Source organism: Amaranthus tricolor, chromosome 1 (genome assembly GCF_026212465.1).
Source record: "Amaranthus tricolor cultivar Red isolate AtriRed21 chromosome 1, ASM2621246v1, whole genome shotgun sequence".
NCBI lineage: Eukaryota > Viridiplantae > Streptophyta > Magnoliopsida > Caryophyllales > Amaranthaceae > Amaranthus > Amaranthus tricolor.
Window position 1 is genome coordinate 7,016,170 of NC_080047.1, and position 25,423 is coordinate 7,041,592.

Below are 25,423 nucleotides of genomic sequence, written 5' to 3' on the forward strand. Positions count from 1 at the left end.
AACTTATTGTTACAATAATACTGCTATATGATGTATTATCGAGCTAGGAAATAATATCTATTGGATGGAGGAGCTATATGGTTTAAGCTATTTTAAAGTGAGAGACCTGGAGGTTCTCAACCTGTAGCTTCTTGAAATTACTTTTCCTTTTGGTTGCAAAGAAAAGGCCCCAATTGTATTCTCTGTATTTGGGTGGGTTTTGGTCATCAACCAACTCTTCTAAAGGCTTGACCGTGACATAGTGTGCTGGGTAGTAGAAAAATGGAATAGATATCCTATCTTTCTCTGAGTTTACCATCACCCTATGTTCCACACTCTCATATTTGTTATTGCTCCAAACCTGCACAGTACACACACAATTAATGTAATGTCTGTTGTTGCAAGATGCAGATTTTGCATATCATGGCTACACACGTTCCATTCCATTACCCCAATGCCATTAAGTGGCTCCCACCCAGGGTGGGGTTTGGGGGCTAGATATATGCAACTTAACCCTTGTCAATAATAATACTAACAAAGAGGTTGTTTTCAATTGACCTTTGGTATATTTTATCATGTGCGCCTTCACATAAATTCGAAGTGCATATGATTTAATTAATCATTTTACTACGGTCCATTATAATCGAAACCAAAGTACTATTAATTTTTGGCCCCATCATACAAAGTGCATATCATGGCTGCAAGGCCTGCAACCAAATAAATTTTCTTTTCTTATGAATCCCTAACTCTCGCATATGCCTTCTTCAAATCCCTATGATATCTAATATACCCCCATAATATCATCTGAAACGTTAGTGATAAAGGCGACCCTCTTTTTTCAAGATTACCTGAATTATGTCACCGACGTTGATGATAAAAGCACCAGGGCTGGGTTTGACACTGACCCATTCACCATCGGATTTCCGTAAGACTTGTAATCCTCCAACATCGTCTTGCGCCAGAATCGTCAATGCACCTGCATCCTTGTGTCGAGTAACACCTAGAACCTGTTGCGGAGAAGGACAGGGTGGGTAGTAGTTAAGCCGCACAAAGCTTGCGTGATCCTTGAAGTAGCCGCTCAGTCTATTTGCTTTCAGGCCTAAGCTCATGGCTATCAGCTCCAACAGCTTAAACCCTAATGCTTCCACTTCTCTTGCATATTCTTGGGTTGCCTCCCTGGGGTATTTAAGATGTTATTGTTACGTTGTGCTTAAACTCTGTGTGACTGTATATCATAAATCATAATAGTACTTGCAAAAAATAGAAACATGGATTTGCAATTACACCTTTTAAAAAACCTGAATTATATAACATGAGTTACTTTTATCCATTTTCAGCTACTGTGTTTTTAAGGTCGTTTTATCGTTTCATTAAAAACATAAGGTAAGGTCATATTTAGTTACCTGAATTCGGGGAGAGATTCAGGCCATTGGTTTATGAGTTCCTTGGGCGCTAGATCATCAGGGGAAACAGGAATAAAAGAGGGATCTTTGGCAGTAAAGTCAAAAACTTGTTTCCAATCCCTAATATTCCTGGTATACTCAGAGTCGTAGTACCCCATTGGATGGGCTTCATCTCGACCAACCTTCCTCTTCTCTTCTTGAGATAGAGCAAAGAATTTCCGAGTAGTTAGCTCGGCTTTCTTAAGCTTCTCAAGAGGCACACCATGGTTGATCACTTGAAAGAATCCCCACTTTTCACAGGCATTGCCTATCTCAGTTACGACACGAGAAATGTCTCTAGCATCAATATGATCATTTCTATCACGCAATTGATTGTTTGAGGTAATGGAAGAAAGATCGATGATTGGGATTCCTTCAGCATCAGTTATTGTGGTTTTCGGCCTATGCTCAACAGGCTGAATAAATGCAGGATCAATTTCTCCCATCGTATGAGTTAAATGTGATGCTATTATATTTTTGTGATCAAGCTAAGTTGCGGAAATCTTGGGTGAGTCGAAAATGTAAGCTTGATGCTGTTATTTATACTGGTAAAAATTCTCTCTCTCAACCAAAAATGCTTTGAATATACTGGTACAGAGAATGCTAACGATAATTTGCTCTGTACTGTATATATTATGCTCCAAGGTTTTGCGTGCAATATTTTGGGAATTTTAATTCCGTGTGCAATGATAATTGAAATAATAAATTTTGTTCTGACTGTGATGGCTGTTCACTTGTCATTATCCACTTTTACACGAATTTTAACATGCACTAGATGTGATAATATCATAATAAGGTGAGATAGTTCGAGTCTAAGTCTGATTCCATTCAAAATCAAAATTGTCATTCAAATTCTCAAAAAGTTTAAGAAAATAAAATATTTCTTTGAATTGAGGTTACAATTACATATGCATCTCCTTATCACAAATTTTTGTTTGAGACGGTCTCATCGTGGATGCGCCTCATATATGGGTTAATAAGCCCAATAATACAAATTAGTAACATATAAACTTCTTGTTTTGAGATTGTCTTATCGAGAAACAGTCTCTCGTAAAAGTAAATCACTTATTCGACATTGAGCCTACCATCTGCTCGTGAATCTTTTGAAATGGGTATGACTCTGAACACAATATATCTACCCCACACAATGGCGCATAGATATCATGAACTATCCCTGAGATTGATTGTGATTTGCAACTTTTTTTTTGTTTTGCATAATATACATTTGATCACATGTAAAGTTAGACTTGTCAAATCGGTCGTTCAGGTTGGTTCTGAGTCGGTCGGGTTTAAAAGTTAGGATTTATTTTGATATTAGATAAAAACAACTTTCAAGTCATTATTTTGGAATATTAAATCAAATAATTAAAAATCAATAAATAAATAGTAGGAGTAGGTTATAACTCGAATATATAGATGCGTAATTTAGAATTTTACTTGATTTTAGAAAAATGAGTCGGGTTAGATTCTGTCGAGTTTTCAAATAGTTTGGAATTTTGGATTATAATTTAACATGTGTGTATGTAATGTAAGGAAGAATATTGATCGAGTTTGAATTCCATTAAACCATTCCAAATTCAGTACCTTATAAAAAAATGTTGTACTTCGATCAAAAGTTGTATACAGTATACAATGGATTTTTGTGATTGAACATTTACTTTTTTTTTTTTGGATATGTTGAGGATTAGAAAACAACAAGGGTGATTGAACATTACTTGGGTGGGAACTGGGAATATATACCTCAACTATATTTATGTTTGGTGCTAATGACAGTGATTTGTTTGTTATCTTATTATAATTGATTCCATGATTTAGTTCTAACCAATTTGCTCTTTTATTTCTGAGTTATCATTAACCTACTCAAATTTTTTTGGGAAAAAAAATAGAATCTAAACCATAAACCGGAATTAGAAAAATCAAATTATATTAAATAGATTTTATAAAAAATGAATTATTGCTTAATGTTAAACGTGAATTTGATTGCTTACTATGTTTTTAAGAAAATGCTATTTAATTTATCTTGAAATATGAACCTTAACTTAGCTTAGGTCCTTTTATATTGGCTTAATTTTACATAGTAGTCATACTAGTAAACGATTACTCGTGCAACGAAAACAATTTTATAAATAAAATAAATTATATTTTAGTGATTATTTGTTAATCTGTAAATTAGAACTAATATATAACTTCTCTTATTTTAATAAATATTTAATGTTGATACTTACGTAATATATTGTTATAATTTTTAATAAAAATAAATAAAAGGTATTATCATCCACCAAAAATCATTTGAATTTGAAATCTTTTGTATGTCAACATAATTGAAGGTTACGAGTATGGCTTGTTTGTATTCTTCCACTCGAATCCTATTTTTGAGTGGAATATTAGAATGATGACTATGACTATAACTAATAGTAATTTAATGTGTAATCAAAAAGTCAAATCAAAATTTTAGTAAAGTGACATATCACTTAAACCAATTATTAGAACAAAAGTAAGAGAACTTGCAAGAAAATAAACAATTATGATAAAAGTTGAAAAGGAAGAACAATGTGTTCATTAACTACAAAATTCACTCAAACAATTGATTAACTTTTCACTTTGAGGCTGTTTTACGGTGAGATGATCTCAATTGGATAACCCAAACTCTTTAAAAAACAATCTGTACAAGTGTGAATTCAAACATTATTGTTTTTTTTTAATGTTTTTTTACTAATAGACTGCTTGTATGGGTTCGTCTCATGGTGAGATGGTTTCATACAAAACTTGCTGTTATTTTTTTAATTTTGTTCACTTTTGAACGTGGTTACAATGCTTGAAATTGAACACTAATTTGAAGCATCATAAGGCTTTCAAATAGCATTTAGCGTATTACTAAACCCTATTTTAACACTTATTTAATGTCTCAATGTGGTAGAATAAAAAGCTAATGGTATATAAAGGGAAGAAAGAGTGTTAACAGTGCATGTGTGCAAGGGCGAGTAATTGCCTGAGCACTAACAATGTGAACTAGAGAGAAGCCTAACAAAACAATTGTTTGCCCGAGCACCTTAGACTGCTATAGCCAAATTCTCTTCCTAAGATATGTTCACCCGAGCAATGTAGTCTTGCTTGTCCAACCAAGCTTACCCAATGTTCCCCTACTCAAACTCCTTGTATTTGGCTACATTTTGCTCATTAACTTACTTTTTCATGGGTAGGATTGAAAATTGATTCTTGTTCGAGTTTACTATCACTCGATGCTCGACACTTTCATTCTTGTCATTGCTCCCAGCCTCCCACCTACTCATAAAACAATTTAGACTTAGAGTCATACTTCGTTTTTAAATTTGTTATACAACTCAAATCAAAGTGAAGGCTTTCAGTGTTTATATTCCTAACATTGGTGCAAATTTGCCCAAGACTTAGATTATCCATGTAGAGACACATAAAAATGATCGCATAGAATTCTCAATAAAAATAGGAAAACCGCTTCGGAGGCGTTTGGCAAATTATTAAGAAAACTTTCATACAAGAAAATAACTAACATTAATTACCAAAATTTACAAAACATCTCCCCAAACAACTGGTTTATCCAACTAGCTTAAAAGTCAATAAAAACGATTAATATTTTTCAGATAGTCAAATAAGTCAACTTAAAAAGTAACAATAAACTATTATATGTCAAAACACCGTAAAATTTAAGCTTTCTTAAAGCGTGAGATTTGGATGTTGTCAACATGAAGCTTCTTGAAATTACTGTTCTTTCTTGTCATGAAAAATTCTCCCCAATTAAACTCATTGTATTTGGCAACATTTCGTTCATCTACTAATTCTTCCAAGGGTTTCACATTGACATAATGAGCTGCATTCAAGAAAAATGGGATTGATAATCTGTCCTTCTCCGCATTCACCACCACTCTATGCTCTACACTCTCATACTTGTCATTGCTCCACACCTACTCAAACAATTTAGATTTTACTTATTTTTCTGTCTCTTTAAATTTATTACATAACACGAATCAAAGTGGAAATTTTTTTTTATTTATAGCAAATCAAAGACTTAGCTGTCATAACGTTGAGACATAGGTTTAATGTTCTATATATCTTCACCATAACATTTAATTTAGACAATTTTAAAGAAAAAAATTACCATCACTAAAAACATGTTAATAAATTGAAGAATGAATCATAGATGTTATGTTCTTGATCGGTAGGGTCATTGTAAGGTAAGTATTTTTCAAGGACTCAAAGTTAAAAAGGAGCCTAATACATTAACTCAGCAATGTTCTCGTGTGTAGAATGTACACCATTTATAGTATTGTAACTTTACGTTTGCACAATCCCTCAACTCAACATGCATTTTTTATTAGAGCAGTTTTGATATTAATTAAGAAGTATATGACACGTCTATATTTATAATGGTAATCATAATATATAAGAGGTCATCTCTATTATTTAATCAAGCACCCATTAAAACCAAAACCAAACCTCTATAAAAAGGGCTCATTTTGTTCATTTTCGTATGACCCATAAGATAAAATACCAGGAATGACACTGTTGATCGGACTAAGCACCCCAAGTTTGAGTAACATAACACAAAAGAAGCCATTCCTCTTGGACATGCAAAATGGTACCTGAATAGTATCACCAACATTGATAATGAAAGAGCCAGGAACTGATTTCACCCTAATCCATTTACCATCAGACTTCCTCTTAACTTCAAGCCCTTCAACATCATCATCCTGCGCAAGGATGGTTAAGACTCCTGCATCTTTATGTCGACCAACACCTAGAGCAAGATGAGGTGCAGGGCACGGAGGGTAGTGGTTCAATCGAATAAAGCTCGTTGTTTGATCCTCGAAGAACCTATTGAACCTATTCGCTTCGAGTCCTACGCTAAGTGCAATCAACTCCATCAGCTTAAAACCCAATTTCTCAACGTCACCTGCATATTCTTGTGCTATATTCCTGGCCATTTAGGTAATTATTAATCAAATTAAACCAAAGTTTTAAGAACATCCAACAAATCATCGATCAATCAATAATAATTTCAATACAAATAATATACTAAGCATTTAGTATTGGTAATAAATAATAAATAATATACGCCTTTTAGTTATCCTAGACATGTATCTACGTCTTTTTATCTCCCTCAAGCCGGGGGACTCCTTTGGCTACGCTCTCCTTTATGGGTATGAGTTGCCGTCGTCTTTCCCTCCCCAGACCCTGTCCTTAGTTTTCTATGAGCGGGAGCAACTGGGTCGGATGATGATAATGATGAGGTGAATATTCATCAAAGCAATATGTAAATCAATCAGAATATTTAGATGTAAATAACCTAGTGTGTTTGGTTAATGACTTTTTTTTTTACTTTTGGCTTTTGAATATTTGGATCTTCAAATAGCTAAAACGTGTTTTGCAAATGGCTCTTCAACCGAAACCAAAAAACTTCTATGACAATGAGTAGTTTTTTTTATTGGGTTCTAACTTTTTGACCCACTTATTCTCTAATAAACATTTAACAACCAACATCTAATTTTTACCGGACATGTTTATGACGTATAGTTGCTCAAACAACTTGCTTATCAGCTAATGCTAATACTTTCAGTTGTTCAAATCAACCGATCAATAACTATAATCTAGAGTAACTAATAAAACAGATTACCTAAACTGAGGAGGATGGTCAGGCCAACGATTTGCAAAAGATTTGACAGTTTGAACATCATCAGTAGAAACAGGGAGAGGATTAACAACATCTTTAATGGTGAAATCAAAAACTTGTTTCCAATCTCTCACATTTTTTGTATGCTCACAATCATAATAACCCATCGGATTATCTTCGTCTCGACCAACCTTCATTTTCTCTTGTTTAGATAAAGAAAAAAACTTCCTTGCTGCTAACTTAACACTTTCCAGTTTCTGTAGTGAAACCCCATGATTGATTACTTGGAAGAATCCCCATTCTTCACAAGCTTTCCCGATTTTGGCTATAAGGGCACCCAAGTTCTCATCAATATTGGTGTTTGATAAGTGATTAAGGGAGCTAATTATTGAAAGATCAATGGTTGGAATTCCTTCTGCTTGAATTATGGTAGGATTAGGCCTGTGTTCTATGGCTTGGATGAAAGCTGGATCAATTTCTCCCATCATTAAGAATCTGGACAGTTATTCACTTGGATATACATACTTACACAATTAACTTTATTGATGTATGAATATATTATCTCGGTCCCTTTGAATTTGATACTAAAAGTAATATTTTTTCTCATAAGACGTTACTTTCAGTAGCAAACTCAAGACATAAAATTAATCATAGGACTGATGAAGATGATTTGTGTACATTGAATGTAGACAGTTTTTTGTAATGAAAATGTTTACTCATAATAGAGTGTTGCTATCCTTTTTCATGGTGGGTGATGCATCCAAAATTCAAATACATTTCCGCATTCAAGATTTACACACGTATCTTTCATTCTAAAAGGAGTAATACGTTTCCACATTTTTTACACGTCACTTAAATTGTTTGTTGTACATCACTTATTTTGTACGAGGGCTTTTGAGTAAAAATATAGTAAGAGTGGGACCAAAAAACATTTTACATTCAAAATCTAACTAGCACTAGATCATATTTAATTTAGTTGGTAAAGTTATGTGTAGAGTTTAGAGCGTATGATCAAAAGGACAAAACCGTCATTCAACATAGCTAAGGATTATTTAGATTTGAGCTAACCAGAAAGTCTCAGAGAAGAGCATATGAGAATAGAGACAAGGAGCAAAACTAATAATATCACTTCAATTATTTTAGACTCTGAAGTATATATACTCTAGAAGTTCAATTATGTTCGACTCTTATTTATCATTAATAATAAGTTTAATCAAGTTTGCTTCAGTTCTATAAAGTTCAGTCAAAGAGAGGAAGTCGTAAATCGTGAAATTTAAAAGTCACACATCGTTAAAACCCGCTATTCCCCATCGTCAAATTCCTGTAACTCGCACATTATTAGACGATCTTCACCGAATAACGGGGGGAATCTCAGAATCTCAGAATCATTATCAACTAAAGTCTATATGAACCAAGGTTTTCATTCAAATTTGAATATCAAGAAACGTGAATCCCATATAGCATTAAATATTATCTGCTGATGTCAGTAATTATGGTCTGTATTTCTGTGTAACTCATCCTAACTCTAGTGCAACCAAAAACTAGCACAAGATATCCAATACCAAGACATGGCATTTCCCTTCATAGAACAACTCGGAAGAAAATAGAGAAGTAGCTATTTACAGATGAAAGCAGGAAACTTCAAGGAGTAGCAGGCATGGAAGTAGACACGATAACAAAGCACAAGTATTGTAAGCCATCCTGAATTTTATCCATAGCAACAGTCTGATCTGCACGAAGATGTTCTTTAAAGGTTTTCGCTTTCTCTTGGATTGATTTCTCTGGAGGAGCTTCGTGGGAATCAGCTGTAGCACTTTTAATGACAACCAAGTAAGCTTCAGTCACATCAGATATACCTGAAAAGCGAGAAGCACATTGTAAACTGTAGTTGCCAGATCAGTATGTTATGACAAGAGCAGGATCACTTAATTACTCTAACTGCTTGTAATCATCGACAAATTTGATTAGGTCCAACTTTCAAGACAAATGTTCGTTTGCGAGATAAAATTGTGGTTCCTCATCACGCATGACATAACACAATTTTCAATACTCAATGAAATTGATCAGAGAACTTCAAGCATAGTGTTAAAAACCAGCAACTCGCAAGCATCAAATAGGGAAAGGGAAAGGCATTGGAGAGGCATCCTAATAATCTTTTTATCCGTTGTACTATGATGGGAAAAATATATTCCTACCATTAAATTGACCAATATTTTTGGCAAAATAATTCATCTAATTGACAAGGTTCATAAGCTAAACATGAGATTACCGGTAATGAAGCTATTACAAACAGCTTCTATGCTTTCAGTCATTGCTTGAGCCTTGGATCTGATAATTTTAGCTCTTTCAAGAGAATCCTCAGGCCATTCAATTTTAGTTATGTTCTCATCGGGAACTTCTGGTTGATTCTTGCTTGCATTAGATATCATGGATTTCCCCAACATTAAAAATTGAGACACAGCGAAACAGCAAATCTCTGACAGTCTCTGCAAAAATTGAAATAGTAAGAATTTAAGAGAAATTGACAATCAATACTATTATTAGGGGGAAATGCAAAGTATACACTCACATGAACCCCTTCAGAGTGTAGAGATTCCAGTCTGCCAGTCGTCCTTTGGACAATGTCATTAGCTGGTAACCCAGTTAGGGCATTTGTAAAGCTGAAATCATATGGAAAACAAAGAGATTAGAAAATTGTTTATACTTACCATTCATGTCAACACCAAAGAGAGCATTAACGATCAAGCTAGTATCTTTACACCACATATCACATTTATAAACCTAGACTTCCAGGCTTCCAGCTCTTATATTGAGCTTTGGAGTTCGTTCAGACAATAACTAATAATTTACATTGATTTATAGCTGTGTACAGTCCCCATTAGAAAAGAGCATTTAGCACAGAGTCCCACAGGTGTCTAAGTTAAGAAAAGAGCATAGAGATACACAGATGCACAAGTGTAAAAACCGATGCTCACCCTGCAGCCATGTCAGCAGCTTTACTGAGACTTGACTCATGTAAGTTCTTAAGTTCACTGTCACTTCCTTCAGCCCCAATTTCGACTTTCTTTCCTTTATCTGGTTGCACAGCAGTACTCTCAGTTTTACTGTTCAAATCAAGAATTAACTGAACCTGTTTCACCTTTCCCTCATACAAAGATTTCTCCTCCGGCAACAACTTAGCTTTTTTTCTGTTAAATAGTAAGGTGTAATGGCTTGATAAAGCCTCCAATTCCTAGAGCACGTTTAAAAGCTTTTCAGAAAATTTTACAAAAATCAACTAGATAAAATCACATTTATAGAAACGCAAACCTCTAATTGTTCAGGACCCCCATATATGTAGAAGCATCGATCAAATGTCATTTCCTCATACAGCTGGTTGTCATAACTTTGATTATCAACTCCACCAGACTTCTTTTCAACTTCAAACCCAGTCTCAGAGATTAACAAATCCATTGTCTCCTTACCCACATTTTCGAGAACTTGAATTCCCTTGAATGTAATAGCTTTTCCAGTCTAATAAAATAAACATAAAAATGTAATCATCGAACAAATATCTAAAAGAAAGTTTGATCACAAGTAAACAGAACAAGCAATCCAAACCTCTAAAATAGAGCCAGAATCAGCTATGCCGACAGCTGAATTCTCAAGCCTGAAAAACCATAAAAGCCAAGTTATTATGTGACACATCCACTTATCTCCAGAAATATCAAGCAGATGAGGAAAAGGCGAAGCAGGAAATGTCAACTAGAAGGTACAAAAGGTTCTTTCATTGGAAAATGCTGTACTTGATAACAGCAAAGCAAGGAATAATTGAAATGTTGATATCCTTTTAGAATACAATCTTTATCCCTAGATACAAATATACAATTAAAAACTGTGTAAGTTGTTTTCACCATATTTTTACTCATTTTTGGAAAAATAAGCTAGATCAGTTAAGAATTTAAGATCATAGTTTATAAGGGACACTAATGTCTAACATGTTCTAACAATGGTAAGCCAACCAAAATTTACCTAATAAAGTCGTTTTATCATGTTCTATAAGGCCGAACAAATTCAAACGCCCTCTGTTTGATAAAGTTCTCCCCTCATTCCATTTTAGCTGGTTCAAAGAATTATTCCTGATTTTAATTTATCCTTTTTGGCATATGCTTCCCCCGTCATCTCTCTTCGTAAACATTTCTCTCCCCCTAGGGAAGTGGAAAAATACACCCATTTTCCATTATACCAACTCCCTCCATAGTAGTAATAGTAATGAACTTAATGAAACAAAGGGAATATAAGAAAAGTTCAAAATAAGGGGAATTCAAGTCAAAAGAACACTCTACGCTATAATAAACCTATTCAACATCTATCCAACTTCTATTTCCATTTTAATTTGATTTTTCAGTAACTCAAAAAGTGAAACTTTTGTACAAATGTAATACTTATAAATCCTACTCCCTCCAATAAGAATTAGCTATCACATTGTCATGAGTCGCTCGACATCCATTAATTAAGAATAAGGCCAGATAATTTATAGTAGCTGCATTATTTTTTTCTCTCCATCAATTAATTACAGTAGTATTATATCCGGTCTCACAGAAAATTCAATCATAAATAATTACTATTTCGGAAAAGGTGGCAAAAACAGATGGCCATCATTTCTGAAAAGGGAGCATAATGAAAGTTCAAGTCCTTAAGGGCTACACCGATATACAAAAACCACATCATATGTGTATTTTTTTATTTAAGGATGATGTACGAAATGTAAATGAAATCATGTAATTGTTTTCTAACAGAGATGGCCACTTTTACAATACTTTCTTTTTATAATATGATCATTCAAATGAGAGAACAACACAATTGATGGATAAAGTAATGACTTTCAAGTTTCAAAGGCTTAAACCAAAGGAGCTATCTAGGGCTAGGGGAGAGTTTCAAGTAAGATTCTCATATTTAATTCAGCATCATTTACGCATTTGAGTAATAGAAAGGATTCCTTAAGGTTGTTACAGAAACAATTACAGCCAAGTGGACTTCTATCATGACTCGGGTCAAACGGTCTAAGGGCATTATCGACATTTCATATTATTTAGTCTTTGTACTTTGTAATTAGATTAGTTGTTATTTTTTAGTAGTCTTATGGGGCTTAGACTATATACATAGAGAGCCACCCTTGTAAGGTCTTAGCTTTTAATTAATTGAAGAATAAAGGAAGTGTTCTTTTGGGAGTCATTGGGCAGACTCGAATTGTCCATCTATCGGTTTCAGTAACGGGTCGTGGCCGATCTATTACAATGGTATCAGAGCGGTACGATTTCGGTGACTGGAAAATAGCCGGTCATGACAGCTTCACATTGTGTCAATCAAGAGTTTTTCTAAAGCCCCCATAGTTAAGGGCTACCTTTTAATGAGATGTTCTACAAGCCATTTGACCACAGCTATTCAAATTGACAAAGCAAGTATATTAATCTATAAGGACAAGGAAATGGCTTTGCAGAAATTATGTATCAAAAGAACCAAGTTATGCGGCAATAATGATCAATTACAACAATCATTAGAACTCATCCTAGAAGAAAAAAAAGAAAACCAAGATGCTACAAAATAGCAATATTGTCAACAAATTCTATTATTTCCAACAATGTCGCAAAAGATCATATCTATGCAAAAGATCGAAAGATTAGATTGAAACCTACTTCTGAATAAGGTTGGAACTGCCTTTTATTGCATTCCCTAGTGCCTTCCAAGCTCCAGACGCTAAATTTTCCACTGAACCATCTATAACTTTCAAACTCTGGAAATATAAGAAAACAAAGCATCCAAGTTAATATTGCAACCCATAGTTAAAATGCAAGTGAAAAACTGAAAGACACAGATTAATACATTTGGATTGACATTTAGCATATACAATTACTCTTTATTGTAAATTAAGATCCATGTCTTTTGAGCCTTTTCCTTTAACAAAGGTAAACATAATGAATATCCAATGGAAAAAGAATATTAAAACAGGAAAGTCTCACATTAAAGAAATAATTGCGAGTGCTCAACTACATTTTTACTAGGGTCAATCGAAAACTTCTTTGTCATACATCCGACCACACCAAACTCTGCCTAGCTAGGATCCACTTAATGGCATTGGATAATGAGATGTTGAACTGTGTTCAATTTTTCAAAAAAAAATCTATCAACAAGGAGCAAAAAGCATACAACATTCCATTACCCTATTGTGATTTAGAGGCAACCACATAGGCAATGTTTGAGGGGAAGATGTGCGCGGATTTACCTTTGTAATAACAAATAAGTTGTTTCGGATTGACATGTGATAACAAACATCATCTACATGTTCACATAAATTAGAAGTGCACATGAATGAATGAGTATTTTAACGAAACAAAAGAACTATAAATCATTGATTCCATTGTTAATGGGCAAAAAGGAGCAAAAAGCATGATATAGTCATATTCACATATTAGACTATGAGTTTGCATGCACAATTTTTTTATCCAATATTAGATTATAAACTTGCATGCACACTATTTGCATCCTCCTAGTCTACTAATGACTTGCCTGGCTAAGAAATGTATCTTCACTAGCATTCTCAAGTTTATTCAGAGCAGATATGAGCTTCTCCTTCTCATAACCATCTTCTTCAGGACCAGAATCTTTAGTTTTGTCTTCTGTATTTGAAGGTTGCTCTTCAGCATCTTCTTGTATGTTTGCAAAGCTCTTAGCAGCACCCTCATCAGCAGCAGCAGCCTGCATCAGATAAAAACACACCTTAGTTGAAGGAAATCATAATAAAGAATAAAAATGTGAGCATTTTTTATACCTACCTTTACAAGGAAAAAAACATTGATTACTAAATAAAGAATTCAGACTCCGGAAGAAGGAAATAACTAAGCTGAAAGTTTCACCAATACAAATGCAAATTTGAGTCTCAAGATAAAATCCAGTAAATAGCCCATGAGCCTGTGTTTAACAAGACACTGAACCAACTCTCCCATGCAGAAATGTTTTAAAGAATAGAACCTTATTCTTAAGGCAGAAGAGCTCCACCACAACTACTACCCTTAGATCATAAGATTTTTAGCCATTATACTATAGACTGGCAAGCTGTCTTACATGAAGCTAAAGGATACACCCAACCAACCGGATCAAACTACAACGGGCTCCATACTTGGGTCATAAGTTCGCATATACTCCCTTGTCCCTCCGGAGTAGCACCATTTGACACAAATATGTAAAACTTTTTTGAGTCAAATGGTGCAATGAAGAGGTACCTATAATTTCTATGTTTTCAAAGAAATAAATATTGTAGTTCTTTGTTTTCAAAATAAGTTTCAGATTACATAAGTGATAAGTCGAACCCACCTCATTTTACAATTTGTTAGTGGGGATAAAACAAAACTATTGTAACAAGTTGTATAAGCTTTTTGAGTCAATGACATACAATGGCATGTACCAAAGTGAAAGACGAGAAACTACTAAAGATCTCGAAGGAGCTTCTCATGCAAGAATCAATGTCTAACTAAGAGGTACCCCAAATTTCTACAAAAAAAAAAAAGATAATCCAATATTGATTGCCACAAAACGAATTAAATAATGGGCATAGAATGTCATGGCTTTTATATAAGAGAAAAATGTCCCATAATAAATGCTAGTTAGTTTACCCTATTATATTTTGATTGCACCATATTTGTTTTAGGAAATTTCTAAATAATTTAACCATTGTCTTACCTAGTAAACTTTCCGTTGTAACATTACAAGGTTGTCCATCACGGTAGTACCTTTTTTCAATATTATTTGCTCTAACCAAAACAATGCTACCCAAAAAGAACAGAGAAGGTCATAATGTTCGAACAAATATCCTAGAAATCTATACGTTAAGGTAGATCAGTGAACAACCTAATTGATAAAAATCAAATGAAGACATGAGATGTCGAATTTTGAGACGTTGAAGATCTTATAAGAGAAAGAGGTAGGCCGAAAATGACTTGAGCATCACAATTTGCAGAAGTAAAATAGATAAGAATGAATGGAGGTGGAGCATATTGCATATTTCTGGATGATAAATGAAATTTATTTTCTTAATAGTAGATTAATATAAGAAAGGGCCTGATGAAGTATTTTTGCTAACAACAATCTCCCCATTGATTTGTTTTGGTTCATGTAACCACCTCGAATGTTGGGATCGAGTTTTTGCCAATTTCATTTTTGCTGCTATACAACATTCAACACATCCCATCTATTCCAATTTTCCATAACATGAACCAATCTAGATAGACAACACAAGGACACCAAACCTGAAGTAATTTCAAATTTCACCTGCTATAACACTAAATCAACATAATATAAACTCCTTGCCAACAAAAATAGCAGAAATTTAATAACAAAATAAATAATAATTTTAGAAAAGTAAAATATCAGCTATACAATGATATACTCTAACAGCTCGTTTGGTTAGTGGTACTAAATGGTGGTAATAGAAATGATTTATAATGTAAAATTTCATCAAAAGTTCTATATCATTCCCATGTTAATAAATTTTAATCACATTAAATTATTTTGTTTACAAATTTCCATTACCATTAATACCACCTCTCCCAATGATAATGCTATGAAGAAAATGAGATGATTAAAGTTAGACAAACATGTCCATTAAGGTAGAACTTTCAACCAAAATTACCCTAATTTTTCATTCTCATTACCACTATTTATTACCACCTACCAAACGGACAAACAGACAGTAAATCCTACGGTTAAATGACCACACTAACAATACAATCAAATAATTCAAAACCTAGAAACAATAACTTCAATAAAAAAATTATTCGACTTCGCAGAATTAGGTTGAATATCAACAAAAAATGAAATAAATCAAAACAACTAAAAGAGTGAGAAAAGAGAGTATACACTGCGAGAGATCTCTTTAGCAGCAGCCGCAGCAGCTTTCTGAAGATCAGCCAGATACGACAATGGTGAAAACCCCCAACCTCCCCATCCTCCTCCTCCTCCATTATCATCATTCTTGATTCCTTCTGAAGTTATTTCCTCCGTCTCTCTCTCCTCCTCCATTGACCACTGGTTAACTTCTTCCGTTCACGGTAAAATGTCGTTTTATTCAGAAAAATGCGAGTAAAATTAGAAAATTTGGCGTTACTGCGCCATCAACAAAGTTTGAGATCTGCTCCGATTTTTTTTGTATTGTTTGAAATTTGATTCGGGTCTTCAAATGAGAATCGGGTTATCACAAACTTAACCCGTGACGTGTTGTGCACACACGCTTGCTGGAAGTGCTAACTTCTAAATGACGCTATCGATAGATTCTAATGGGAATTATTATTTGTCGCCACCTTTTTCATTTTATCGTCACCCCCCTTCTAACAAAATTACCATATTACCCCTAGATTAAAAAAAATTACAAAAATGCCACTTAAGTTAAAAAATGTTTAAGAAATGTAAATGGCACTTAATAACATTGTTATCGCTTAATGACATTATTATCGGAATTATATATATATTGAATTTTCAGAGGCTTTATGGTAGTATATTCGAATTCAAACACGATACCTTCTCTCTAAAAACTCTCTAAAAACAATACGTAAAGTTAAACAAGCTAGAACTCTAGATCGAACATCAATGGCATACCAAGACGTGCATGATAACGATCCGGTAAGTAATTAATCGGTTCGATTTTTGCAAAAAAAAAAAAAAAAAAAAATAGGAACGTAGTCGCACAAACCAGTCACACAAAACGTGCGACTGGGAGTCGCACGTTTTGTGCGACTGGTTCGTGCGACTGCTTCATAATTTTTTTTTTTTTTTTTTTTTTTGTATTTGAATAAAAAAAAAAATAAATAGAAGTCGCACAAAACGTTTTGTGCGACTTCTATTTATTTTTTTTTTTTAACTTCGAATTATAAAATTTATTTTGTTTAATTAAATTATTTTATTTTAATCTATTGTTGTGCTATAATAATGGTATTTTATTATAATTATTTTGTAGAAATAATTATTTTTTAAGTTATTATTATTTTGATATATTATGATAATGTTATTATAATTATTATTTGCAGGACTTTGAAAATTTAGGAGATAATATAGATTATTCTGATAGATTTGTTACCGATAGAGAATTTGATTCTGTAGATGATTTACATACTTGGGCTAATGAGATAGCACTAACAATTGGATTTCAATTTACACGTGCTTCATATAAAAAAAAAGAAGGGCGTTCTAGAGTGAGTCTGTACTTAAGATGTCACCGTTACGATAAAAGAAGTGTTGATTTGCATAACTTAGACAATGCTCCCCGACCAGGTTCCAAAAGTAGGGGTTGTGGGTGTAAATTTATGATTTTAGGAACTAGTCGTAACCCAAAGGAAAGACCTTGGACGGTTAGAGTGTTTCCTGGTGAAAAAGGAATACATAACCATCCGTTCTTCATGTACATAGATGGTCAAATAAGAGTAAATAGGATGACTGTGGATATCAGGCAGCACATACGAGATCTAAGTGCAACTGGCATGCAACCAGCATTTATAATGTCTTCAATTAGAAGAAATTTTCCTCGTTTTTATGCTAGTATGAATCAAATTTACAATGAGAGACAGTCAATGAGGAGAGAAGAGATGGATGGTAGGACTCCTCTTCAACACTGTCTGTATATGGCCACGGAGCATAATTATGTAGTTTGGAGGGACTTGGATAGTGAGGATCAGTTGACTAGATTATTGATTGCGAATCCAACTTCTATCCAGATGCTACGTTCGTGGCCCCATGTTGTGTTGATAGACACAACGTACAAAACGAATAAGCAAAAGTGGCCCCTTTGCGAAATCATTGGAATGACGCCAACGAATCATAATTTCTTGGTTGCATTATGTTTGATGCGAGATGAGGCGGCTGTGTCTTATTCTTGGGTGTTGGAGAGGTTGAGGGATATTTACGGGACAGTGCAGACGCCGGATGTAATCGTAACGGATCGGGATGAGGGTTTGTCTGCAGCTATTCATGCTGTCTTTCCAGGTAAACATGTTTTAATTATTAATTATCGTCGATCTATGTATTATATATTTCTGAATTAATTTTAAATTTATGTTTAATGCAGATGTACGACATCTATTATGCGTATGGCATATTGGCAATGACGTGGAGAACATGGTCGATAAATTGTGTGGCGGCAAGAAAAATCAACAGGGCCAGTTATTCAGGCAAACAAAATGGAACCCCTTGGTTAACAGTATGACGATCGCCGATTTTGAAAACAGATGGGAAGGGATTGTTTCCACTTGGTCGACTAGGAACCGGAGAGTCGTGCAATATTTGGCAGGAATATGGATTCCTCACAAAGAGAAATTTGTGCGTGCGTGGACGAATGATTGTTTGCACTTGGGTAACCAGACTACCAGTCGAGTTGAAAGTCAACACTCTTCCTTCAAGTACTACTTGGGTAGCGGTAATAGCTCATTCGATACGCTGTTTAAAAGGGCGCACGCACAAATTACGAATCAACAATCAAAAATAAGACAAGCTCTTGAGGAATCTAAGAATTCCATTTCAAGAACGTCACGACTAAATTTTCTACGACCGTTGTATCGTCATGTTTCTATATTTGCCTTGGAACTATTGATGATGGAGCACAACCGGATGCTAACCCAGGGCAGTTGTCTTTTAGAAAAATGCGGTTGTGTCATTCAAACAACCCACGGATTACCATGCGCGTGTTACTGTTACTTGTCTATCAGGTCTAATGGTGCTTTGTACTTGGACGATATACATCCGTTTTGGAAAACGTTAAAGTATTTAGATGCAGAAGAAGACGCGAACGAAGAAGTACGGCACGCAAACGCCGATGATAAAGAGTACTTTCAATCGTTGGTGGATGAAGTTTTAAAATTCGACCCCTCAGTACTACGACGCGTCTCTCAGGTACTTGAACATGAGCTGCACCCCGATGGTGACGACATACCTGAGCCCGAAGCAAGTCCACCGAGGAAAGGAAGACCAATGACAAGCAGAACCTTGAGGAGAAACAAAAGTGCGTTTGAGTACAGTAGATCGTCCTCAAGGGGTCGCGGATCAAGATCATCATCACGCGGGAGATCCAGTGGTAGATCAAGCAGCCGGTCGCATCAATCGTCAGTTGGAATTAACTTCAGTTTCAACTTATCAGGTACTCTTATTTCTTTTCATTTAATCTTATATGTTTTATATCAATATTGGCGTAATGATATATTGTTATTTATTCAGATGGTGCAGCAGGTCGTGATTTTTCACTTTTTTCGTGGCCAGATCACATTCCATTTATTCTTCCGCCATATCTGTTTGATTGGATTGATGTTATAGGTGACGGTAATTGTGGATTTAGAGCTATTGCCGCCACAGAGTTAGGGGGTGAGGAAGCATGGCCTCTGTTACGACGTGCAATGAGTTTGGAAATGGAAACGCATAGAGAACAATATGCACGCTTATATTTATCAGCAGATTCGGTGGAGGAAGCTATATTCAGAGTTGGTGCCCACAATAAAGGACCTGCTCCGTACGATCACTGGTTGGAAGCGACAACACTGTATTCTGCAGCAACATTTTTAAACATAGCAATTGCGTATTATGGCTCTGCGGATGGTCATCCAATGTACAATTGTTTAGTGCTTCCTTTAAGAAGAACAGGGGGAATGCATGGCGTAAATAAACTTATACATATTCTTTGGGTAAACGGGAATCATTATGTTCAGCTTTTAATGAACGATGATTCATCTCCACTGCCGCCAGTCCAACAAAATTGGAGAGCAGCTAACAATTCATGTGCAGATTTAGAAAGACAATATCGTAATAGGATATCACTTTGGAGTAGAATGTGCAACATACAACGACAACAGCATAATAACACCGCCGGAGACGCGGTGAATTTAGATTCTCCATAGTGTTTATATATAATTCAATTGTTCAAACGATTAAAAAGTTGTTCATACATAAAGATTAAATACAACAATTGTTCATGCATTACAAAACAGGTAAATGTCTATAAGGGGCTGCGCCCTCTACACTCTTGCCATTCGGAAAACAACTCTCTAAGATCCTCTAAATACATATCAGCAGCATCTCTTTCCCGAGGCGTCATTTGAGCAATAGCTGGCATCCTGAGCAATGGTGCAAGTCGAGTTGGAAATTCAGCAGCAAACTGTAAAACCAGACAATTGCAAAGTCAATACATGTTATGAAACATAAAAATAAAATATATAATTAGAATACTAACATATTCGACTCTGTTATCAGCAGCACCAAACGCAGCAGCAGGTCCTTCACCTGGGATGAGAAAACAGTGGGAAGACACTCTAAACCAGTCCACGTAATCCGGGGCAGCCTCTGATGGAACCGATGCGCGACGCTGTGCCTGCTCCACTACGCGGGCACAGTAAGGGAACCTACTCCACATCTCCGTAAACATACAGGAAGAAGCGAATGTAACTGAGTAGGAGCCCTGTGCTGGTCGCAGAGCTTGGGTAGGTCTCAGCGGAGCCGGGGGAATCTCCTGTGCAAAACCGAGCTGCCTCACTGTCCTCTCAGGCAAATAGACCTCCACGATATCGAAACAGGTGATACCACCGATATACGAGGTACGTGGGTGCTCGTTCAATAAAGACCTATCATAAGTCAAGTACGGAGTCCACTCCACCTGCTCACAATGAATATAATACATAATCAACATAACATCTCTGCCCTTGACAAGTTAAACAATTAAGTTTGAAGTCATGTACAAAACCTGTGCCTCTGTCATGGCATCCAGTATGCTCCTACAGTCTATCAGTCTGCTCAGCTCGCGGATTGGCTTCGGCGGGGACCACATCTCTGCCCTTGTCTTGTTCGGCATGTCAGCTTGACGCGGATGGGGGCGGAAGGCTGGGAAGTACTCGTAAATCCATGTCTGCAACAGTGTCAGGCAACCAGCAATAGTCTTGCACCCAGTCCTTGTCGCCATACCCAGTTGGCGATACATGTGAGCAAGCGTCACTGCACCCCAAGCAATATCAGCCTCATCAGCGGTAACAGTAACAACAGGGTGAGGACGCATCCCGACTCTAGTCTTATCCACGAGCAACGTGGAACCTACTATAGCCATGTAGTAGGCGGTACGTTGAGTATCCATAGACTGAGAACGGTGGCATAGCTGCAACAGTGCACCAACATTAATGCTGCCGCTTGTGAAGTGCCCCTTCGCACGCAGCTCCGACAATGGCATACCAAAAAGGCCGGCCAGGCCAAGCTGCCATTCATTATCAGACGGTTGCACGGGAAGTGAACCGTCAATGCCAATTCCCAAGATGCGTTGCACGTCGTGCAACATTATGGTCATCTCCCCCCACGGCATGTGGAAGGTGTTGGTGTCAGGCTGCCACCTTTCCACAAATGCCGTAATGAGAGCACTGTCGATGTGCTGGTGCATTATATACGGCAGCCGACCAAGGGGAGTACCAGGTAACACTCTGTACAATTCATCAGACATGTCCTGAAGTCTAATGATTGAATCCAACGTTTTCTTCCGAGCACGACATTCCAAAATCGAAGGGGTGCGCTCCGATCCCTCAAATATAGCCTTTGCTACGTGCCCACCGTAGCTGGGTATTAAAGTAGTATCAACAGGGCCCCCGGGCTGGGCTGGTGTGATTAACCAGTCCGTGTCCGCGGACTGCGATCGCCTCCTCCCCCGTGGAGCCGCATCCTCAGCCTGGCTTACTCCTGCCTGATCAGAAGTGCCACTCGAGCCCTGCCCTCTACTCTTGAACTTAACAGCATGGCCTCTTACGATCGTCCAATCAACAGGATGACATGCAGACTCATCCTGACCAAGAGACTCTTCCCGACTAAGAGACTCGTCGTAATCAGTATCATCGTCACCTGAGCCGACCGTATGACTATGTAGGCTACTTTGGCGCTCAAAGCGACTACGCACTTGCTCTAGGGTACTTGAACGTTGGGCCTGACTATGTATGGCCGCTTGTTCTTGCCTTGCTCGCCTTGCAGATCCCGTAACCCCCCTCTCATGGGGATCACCTCTCAGTAAAGTAGGCCTAGATCTATTGCCGCTTAATAAACCTCTAAAAAACCCTTTTCCTTTACCTTGATTTCCAGCCATTTACTAGAATTTTCATAATTTAAATTAAGACAACATTTTAAATTACTTAAAATCAAATAAATTAAAAACAAGCAACACGTAAAATATTTCACATTTACAAATAATTAAACAATTATTATATTCATAAATATTTAAACAACTCAAATTTAATAAATTAATTACACTAAACAAATTCATTACAATAAAAAAAAAAAAAAAATTAAAACCGGTCGCACGAACCGGTCGCACAAAATGTGCGACTGTACAGTCGCACATTTTGTGCGACCGGTTTTAATTTTTTTTTTTTTTCTTTTTCGAATACGTAAATCAATAACTACTTCTTACAACAACATTATCATAATACATATTATTACAACATTTACTAAATAACATTAACTAACAACAAACTCTTTCAAAAATTTTAAAAAAAAAAAAAAAAAAAAAATTTGGTTTTGGCCCAGTCGCACAAAACGTGCGACTGGGCCGAATCCAAATTTTTTTTTTTTTTTTTTTTTGCATCGATTGATTTAAAAAAAACTTACCTCGAATTTTTGTTGACGATTTCGATTCCAAAGTTTTAGCTCCGCTTAATTTTATGTGAAGAATTTGATTTTATGGAAGTGATGAAAGTGTTATTGAGTGGATTTGAAGTGTTTTTATATAAGTTATAAGCTTAGTGGCATTTTCGTAATTTTTTAAATTTCAGGGGTAAAGTCGTAATTTCATTCAAGGGGGGGGTGGCGATAAAATGAAATTGGTGGCGACAAATAAGAAATGGGATTCTAATATTGTATACTTATAATAATATCACAAATTATTTTATGAAGCGATCCCGCTCATGCGGTCATGCCACCTCAACGAATGGCTTATAAAAAGTTTTAAAATTTTTATTAAATCTTTCAAATTTTACGCTTATAATGATCATTTTAAGACTTAAAATCTCAATTTTAATACTTAATCTTGTATTATAATTAATATTCCTTCTTTGATGACTTAATTTTATTTTTAACTACCTATTTGAATCCTTAAAACACTCAATCTAAGATTTAAAATGTCAATATCAACTCTTAAAACTCATGCTCCAAGTCTTAATTTTCCTCTTCTCTAGACTTAACTTTATTTTTTACGTATCTATTTTAACCGTCAAAATATTCATTTCAAGGCTTATAATATTTACTTCAAGGTTTGAAGTTATTTCAAGCCTTAATTTTTCCTTCATCAATCATCACGATTCACGTTAAAATGACTAATCTAAGACTTAAAAAGTTCACTCCAAAAGTTTCAAATTGTTAATTTTAAGACTTAAAATACATATCTTTCCAAAAATGGCAACTCTAAAAACTTTATAAAAAAATAACTTATTTTCGAAAAAATAATTTTTATTGGACCTTCAGTTGGGCCTATGAGTGGTCGCACGTACAAACTTCTCATGGAAGATATAGTGTATTTATATTACAAATTGAAATGTAATTCGTGCTCTCTAACCGAAATAAAATCTAATTATATATTATCATTTTATTGTTTCTTTAATAGTAAAACATATTCCCTCTGTCTGAATACATATTTAATTATTTATGATAGTAGTGAGTACATAAATAATATTTTTTTAAAAAAATAATGAGAACAAATATTTATTTATTTTACCCTTATATGATTTTTGGTCTGAAAATAATTAATGCGGTTATAGCATGTTATAGAACATACAATATTCATGTAGATAAACCATATTAATATTAATTTTTTTTAAATTAATACTAAATTTATATATTGCTTAATATAATGGAAACATATATGTGGTGATTTATTGAATATTTATCTTTATTTTTACTCTTTGGATTTTTTATGAAAAAAAATAAATATGATTGCGATACGTATCATTGAAATTAATGGCTTTAATCTATAATATAAATAAATATATTCAAACACAAAGCAAATTTAGTTGAAGATTTTGATTTGATTATTTTCAGCCTCAAATTTTGGAGTTGAAATTGGATCTAACTTGAGATCCCACAAGTTGTTCAGCTATGTGTACAACAAATCGAATTTGGTCCTACACACTGGTCTTTGAATGAGCTTATTACAAATAAATTAAAAAAGATAAAAATTTCGTTATTTTTGTGATAGACAATTTCTCCAGGAATACGATATCAAAACAAATAATAGCTATATTTGTTAGTGTATATGATATATTATGGAGTTTTAATCATTAACTTAAACTTTTTGATTGAAGCCCTAAAATATATTATAACAATTATATACTCTAAGAGGATTGAGCTAGATCAAACTTAGATAAGCTTTTGTACAATAACTTTTTTACGTACACATGCATTCTCACTGCATATGTAAAAACTTGAAGTCCATGGATACATATATACTCTTCGTCTCAACAAAAAACACCAAGTACAATAAATGTGAAAATAAAACACTGGATAAAAATGTTAAAAAGATACTATTTTGTTACTTTGAAATTGATATCGATAGTGACATTGGCATTTTCGCTCACAATATATCACTTTCAGTAATAGTTTTAAAGGGAGATAGGAAATATATATATATATATATATATATATATATATATATATATATATATATATATATATATATATATATATATATATATATTATATGAGAAGTGACAGATATGTGTGGTTAATAATATATATGGGACATATTCAATGTCTTATATATGCTTATTTTCAGGAATATGGAATTATTTTGTTAATCTTTGTTGAAGATATGCATGAATTTTATCTTATTTTCAAGAACATTGAGTTACTTTCTTAACTATGTTTTTTTAATAAACTGAATTAATCATCAATTATAAATTGTATGATGATGAATAAGCTATATACAAACTAGAGGTGATCAAACACCGGGCCGGGCCGAGTGAGAAAAAAACTGCCTATTGATGCGGGCCGGGCCAAAGTGTGGGCCTAAAAGTTTCTGCCCAAACCCATAATATGCGGGCTTGCGGGCCTATGTTATATATTATTTAATTTTATCATACAATAAAACTAAAATTAAAATATTATTGTTTCCTTTTCAAATTAATTGCAACTTAGAAAAATGTCATTATTAATTCTTTACTCTTAATTTTTGTTTAATTTTTTTTATATTTTTTTTTATAAGTTAAAATATAATTAAGTGATATCTTGTTTGAATCATTTCATTACAAAGATTATTATTTAATATATGACTTTTGTAATTTTCATTACATATAATTAAGAATATTAATAATTGAATTAGTACATCAAACTTCATAAC

General features: G+C 34.7%; 5 protein-coding genes across 5 annotated transcripts; 1 reads left to right on the forward strand and 4 right to left on the reverse strand.

Annotated features, from left to right (window-relative positions):
• Positions 1–82: 82 nt before the first annotated feature.
• LOC130820407 (uncharacterized) lies at positions 83–8,338 on the reverse strand. Its single transcript, XM_057685802.1, has 6 exons — positions 7,069–8,338; positions 6,038–6,371; positions 5,108–5,359; positions 1,383–1,909; positions 828–1,155; positions 83–340 (listed from the first exon to the last, which is right to left on the reverse strand). Exons 1-6 carry the CDS (start codon positions 7,551–7,553, stop codon positions 83–85), a joined length of 2,184 nt encoding a protein of 727 aa, XP_057541785.1. The 5' UTR covers positions 7,554–8,338.
• A 134-nt stretch (positions 8,339–8,472) lies between these two features.
• On the reverse strand, positions 8,473–16,346 carry LOC130811727 (uncharacterized). The gene is made up of 9 exons (XM_057677922.1): positions 15,958–16,346; positions 13,612–13,800; positions 12,741–12,838; positions 10,666–10,714; positions 10,375–10,578; positions 10,041–10,297; positions 9,635–9,725; positions 9,335–9,551; positions 8,473–8,921 (listed from the first exon to the last, which is right to left on the reverse strand). Exons 1-9 carry the CDS (start codon positions 16,117–16,119, stop codon positions 8,707–8,709), a joined length of 1,482 nt encoding a protein of 493 aa, XP_057533905.1. The 5' UTR covers positions 16,120–16,346; the 3' UTR covers positions 8,473–8,706.
• A 106-nt stretch (positions 16,347–16,452) lies between these two features.
• On the forward strand, positions 16,453–19,970 carry LOC130820484 (PKS-NRPS hybrid synthetase cheA-like). Its single transcript, XM_057685912.1, has 5 exons — positions 16,453–16,716; positions 17,121–18,072; positions 18,155–18,648; positions 18,706–19,219; positions 19,297–19,970. The coding sequence occupies exons 1-5, from the start codon at positions 16,684–16,686 to the stop codon at positions 19,968–19,970; spliced, it is 2,667 nt and encodes an 888-aa protein (XP_057541895.1). The 5' UTR covers positions 16,453–16,683.
• A 76-nt stretch (positions 19,971–20,046) lies between these two features.
• LOC130796702 (protein MAIN-LIKE 1-like) lies at positions 20,047–21,596 on the reverse strand. Its single transcript, XM_057659073.1, has 3 exons — positions 20,810–21,596; positions 20,303–20,722; positions 20,047–20,227 (listed from the first exon to the last, which is right to left on the reverse strand). The coding sequence occupies exons 1-3, from the start codon at positions 21,548–21,550 to the stop codon at positions 20,069–20,071; spliced, it is 1,320 nt and encodes a 439-aa protein (XP_057515056.1). The 5' UTR covers positions 21,551–21,596; the 3' UTR covers positions 20,047–20,068.
• Positions 21,561–22,902, reverse strand: LOC130820565 (uncharacterized). The gene is made up of 3 exons (XM_057686021.1): positions 22,702–22,902; positions 21,691–22,183; positions 21,561–21,583 (listed from the first exon to the last, which is right to left on the reverse strand). Exons 2-3 carry the CDS (start codon positions 22,178–22,180, stop codon positions 21,561–21,563), a joined length of 513 nt encoding a protein of 170 aa, XP_057542004.1. The 5' UTR covers positions 22,181–22,183; positions 22,702–22,902.
• Positions 22,903–25,423: the final 2,521 nt, after the last annotated feature.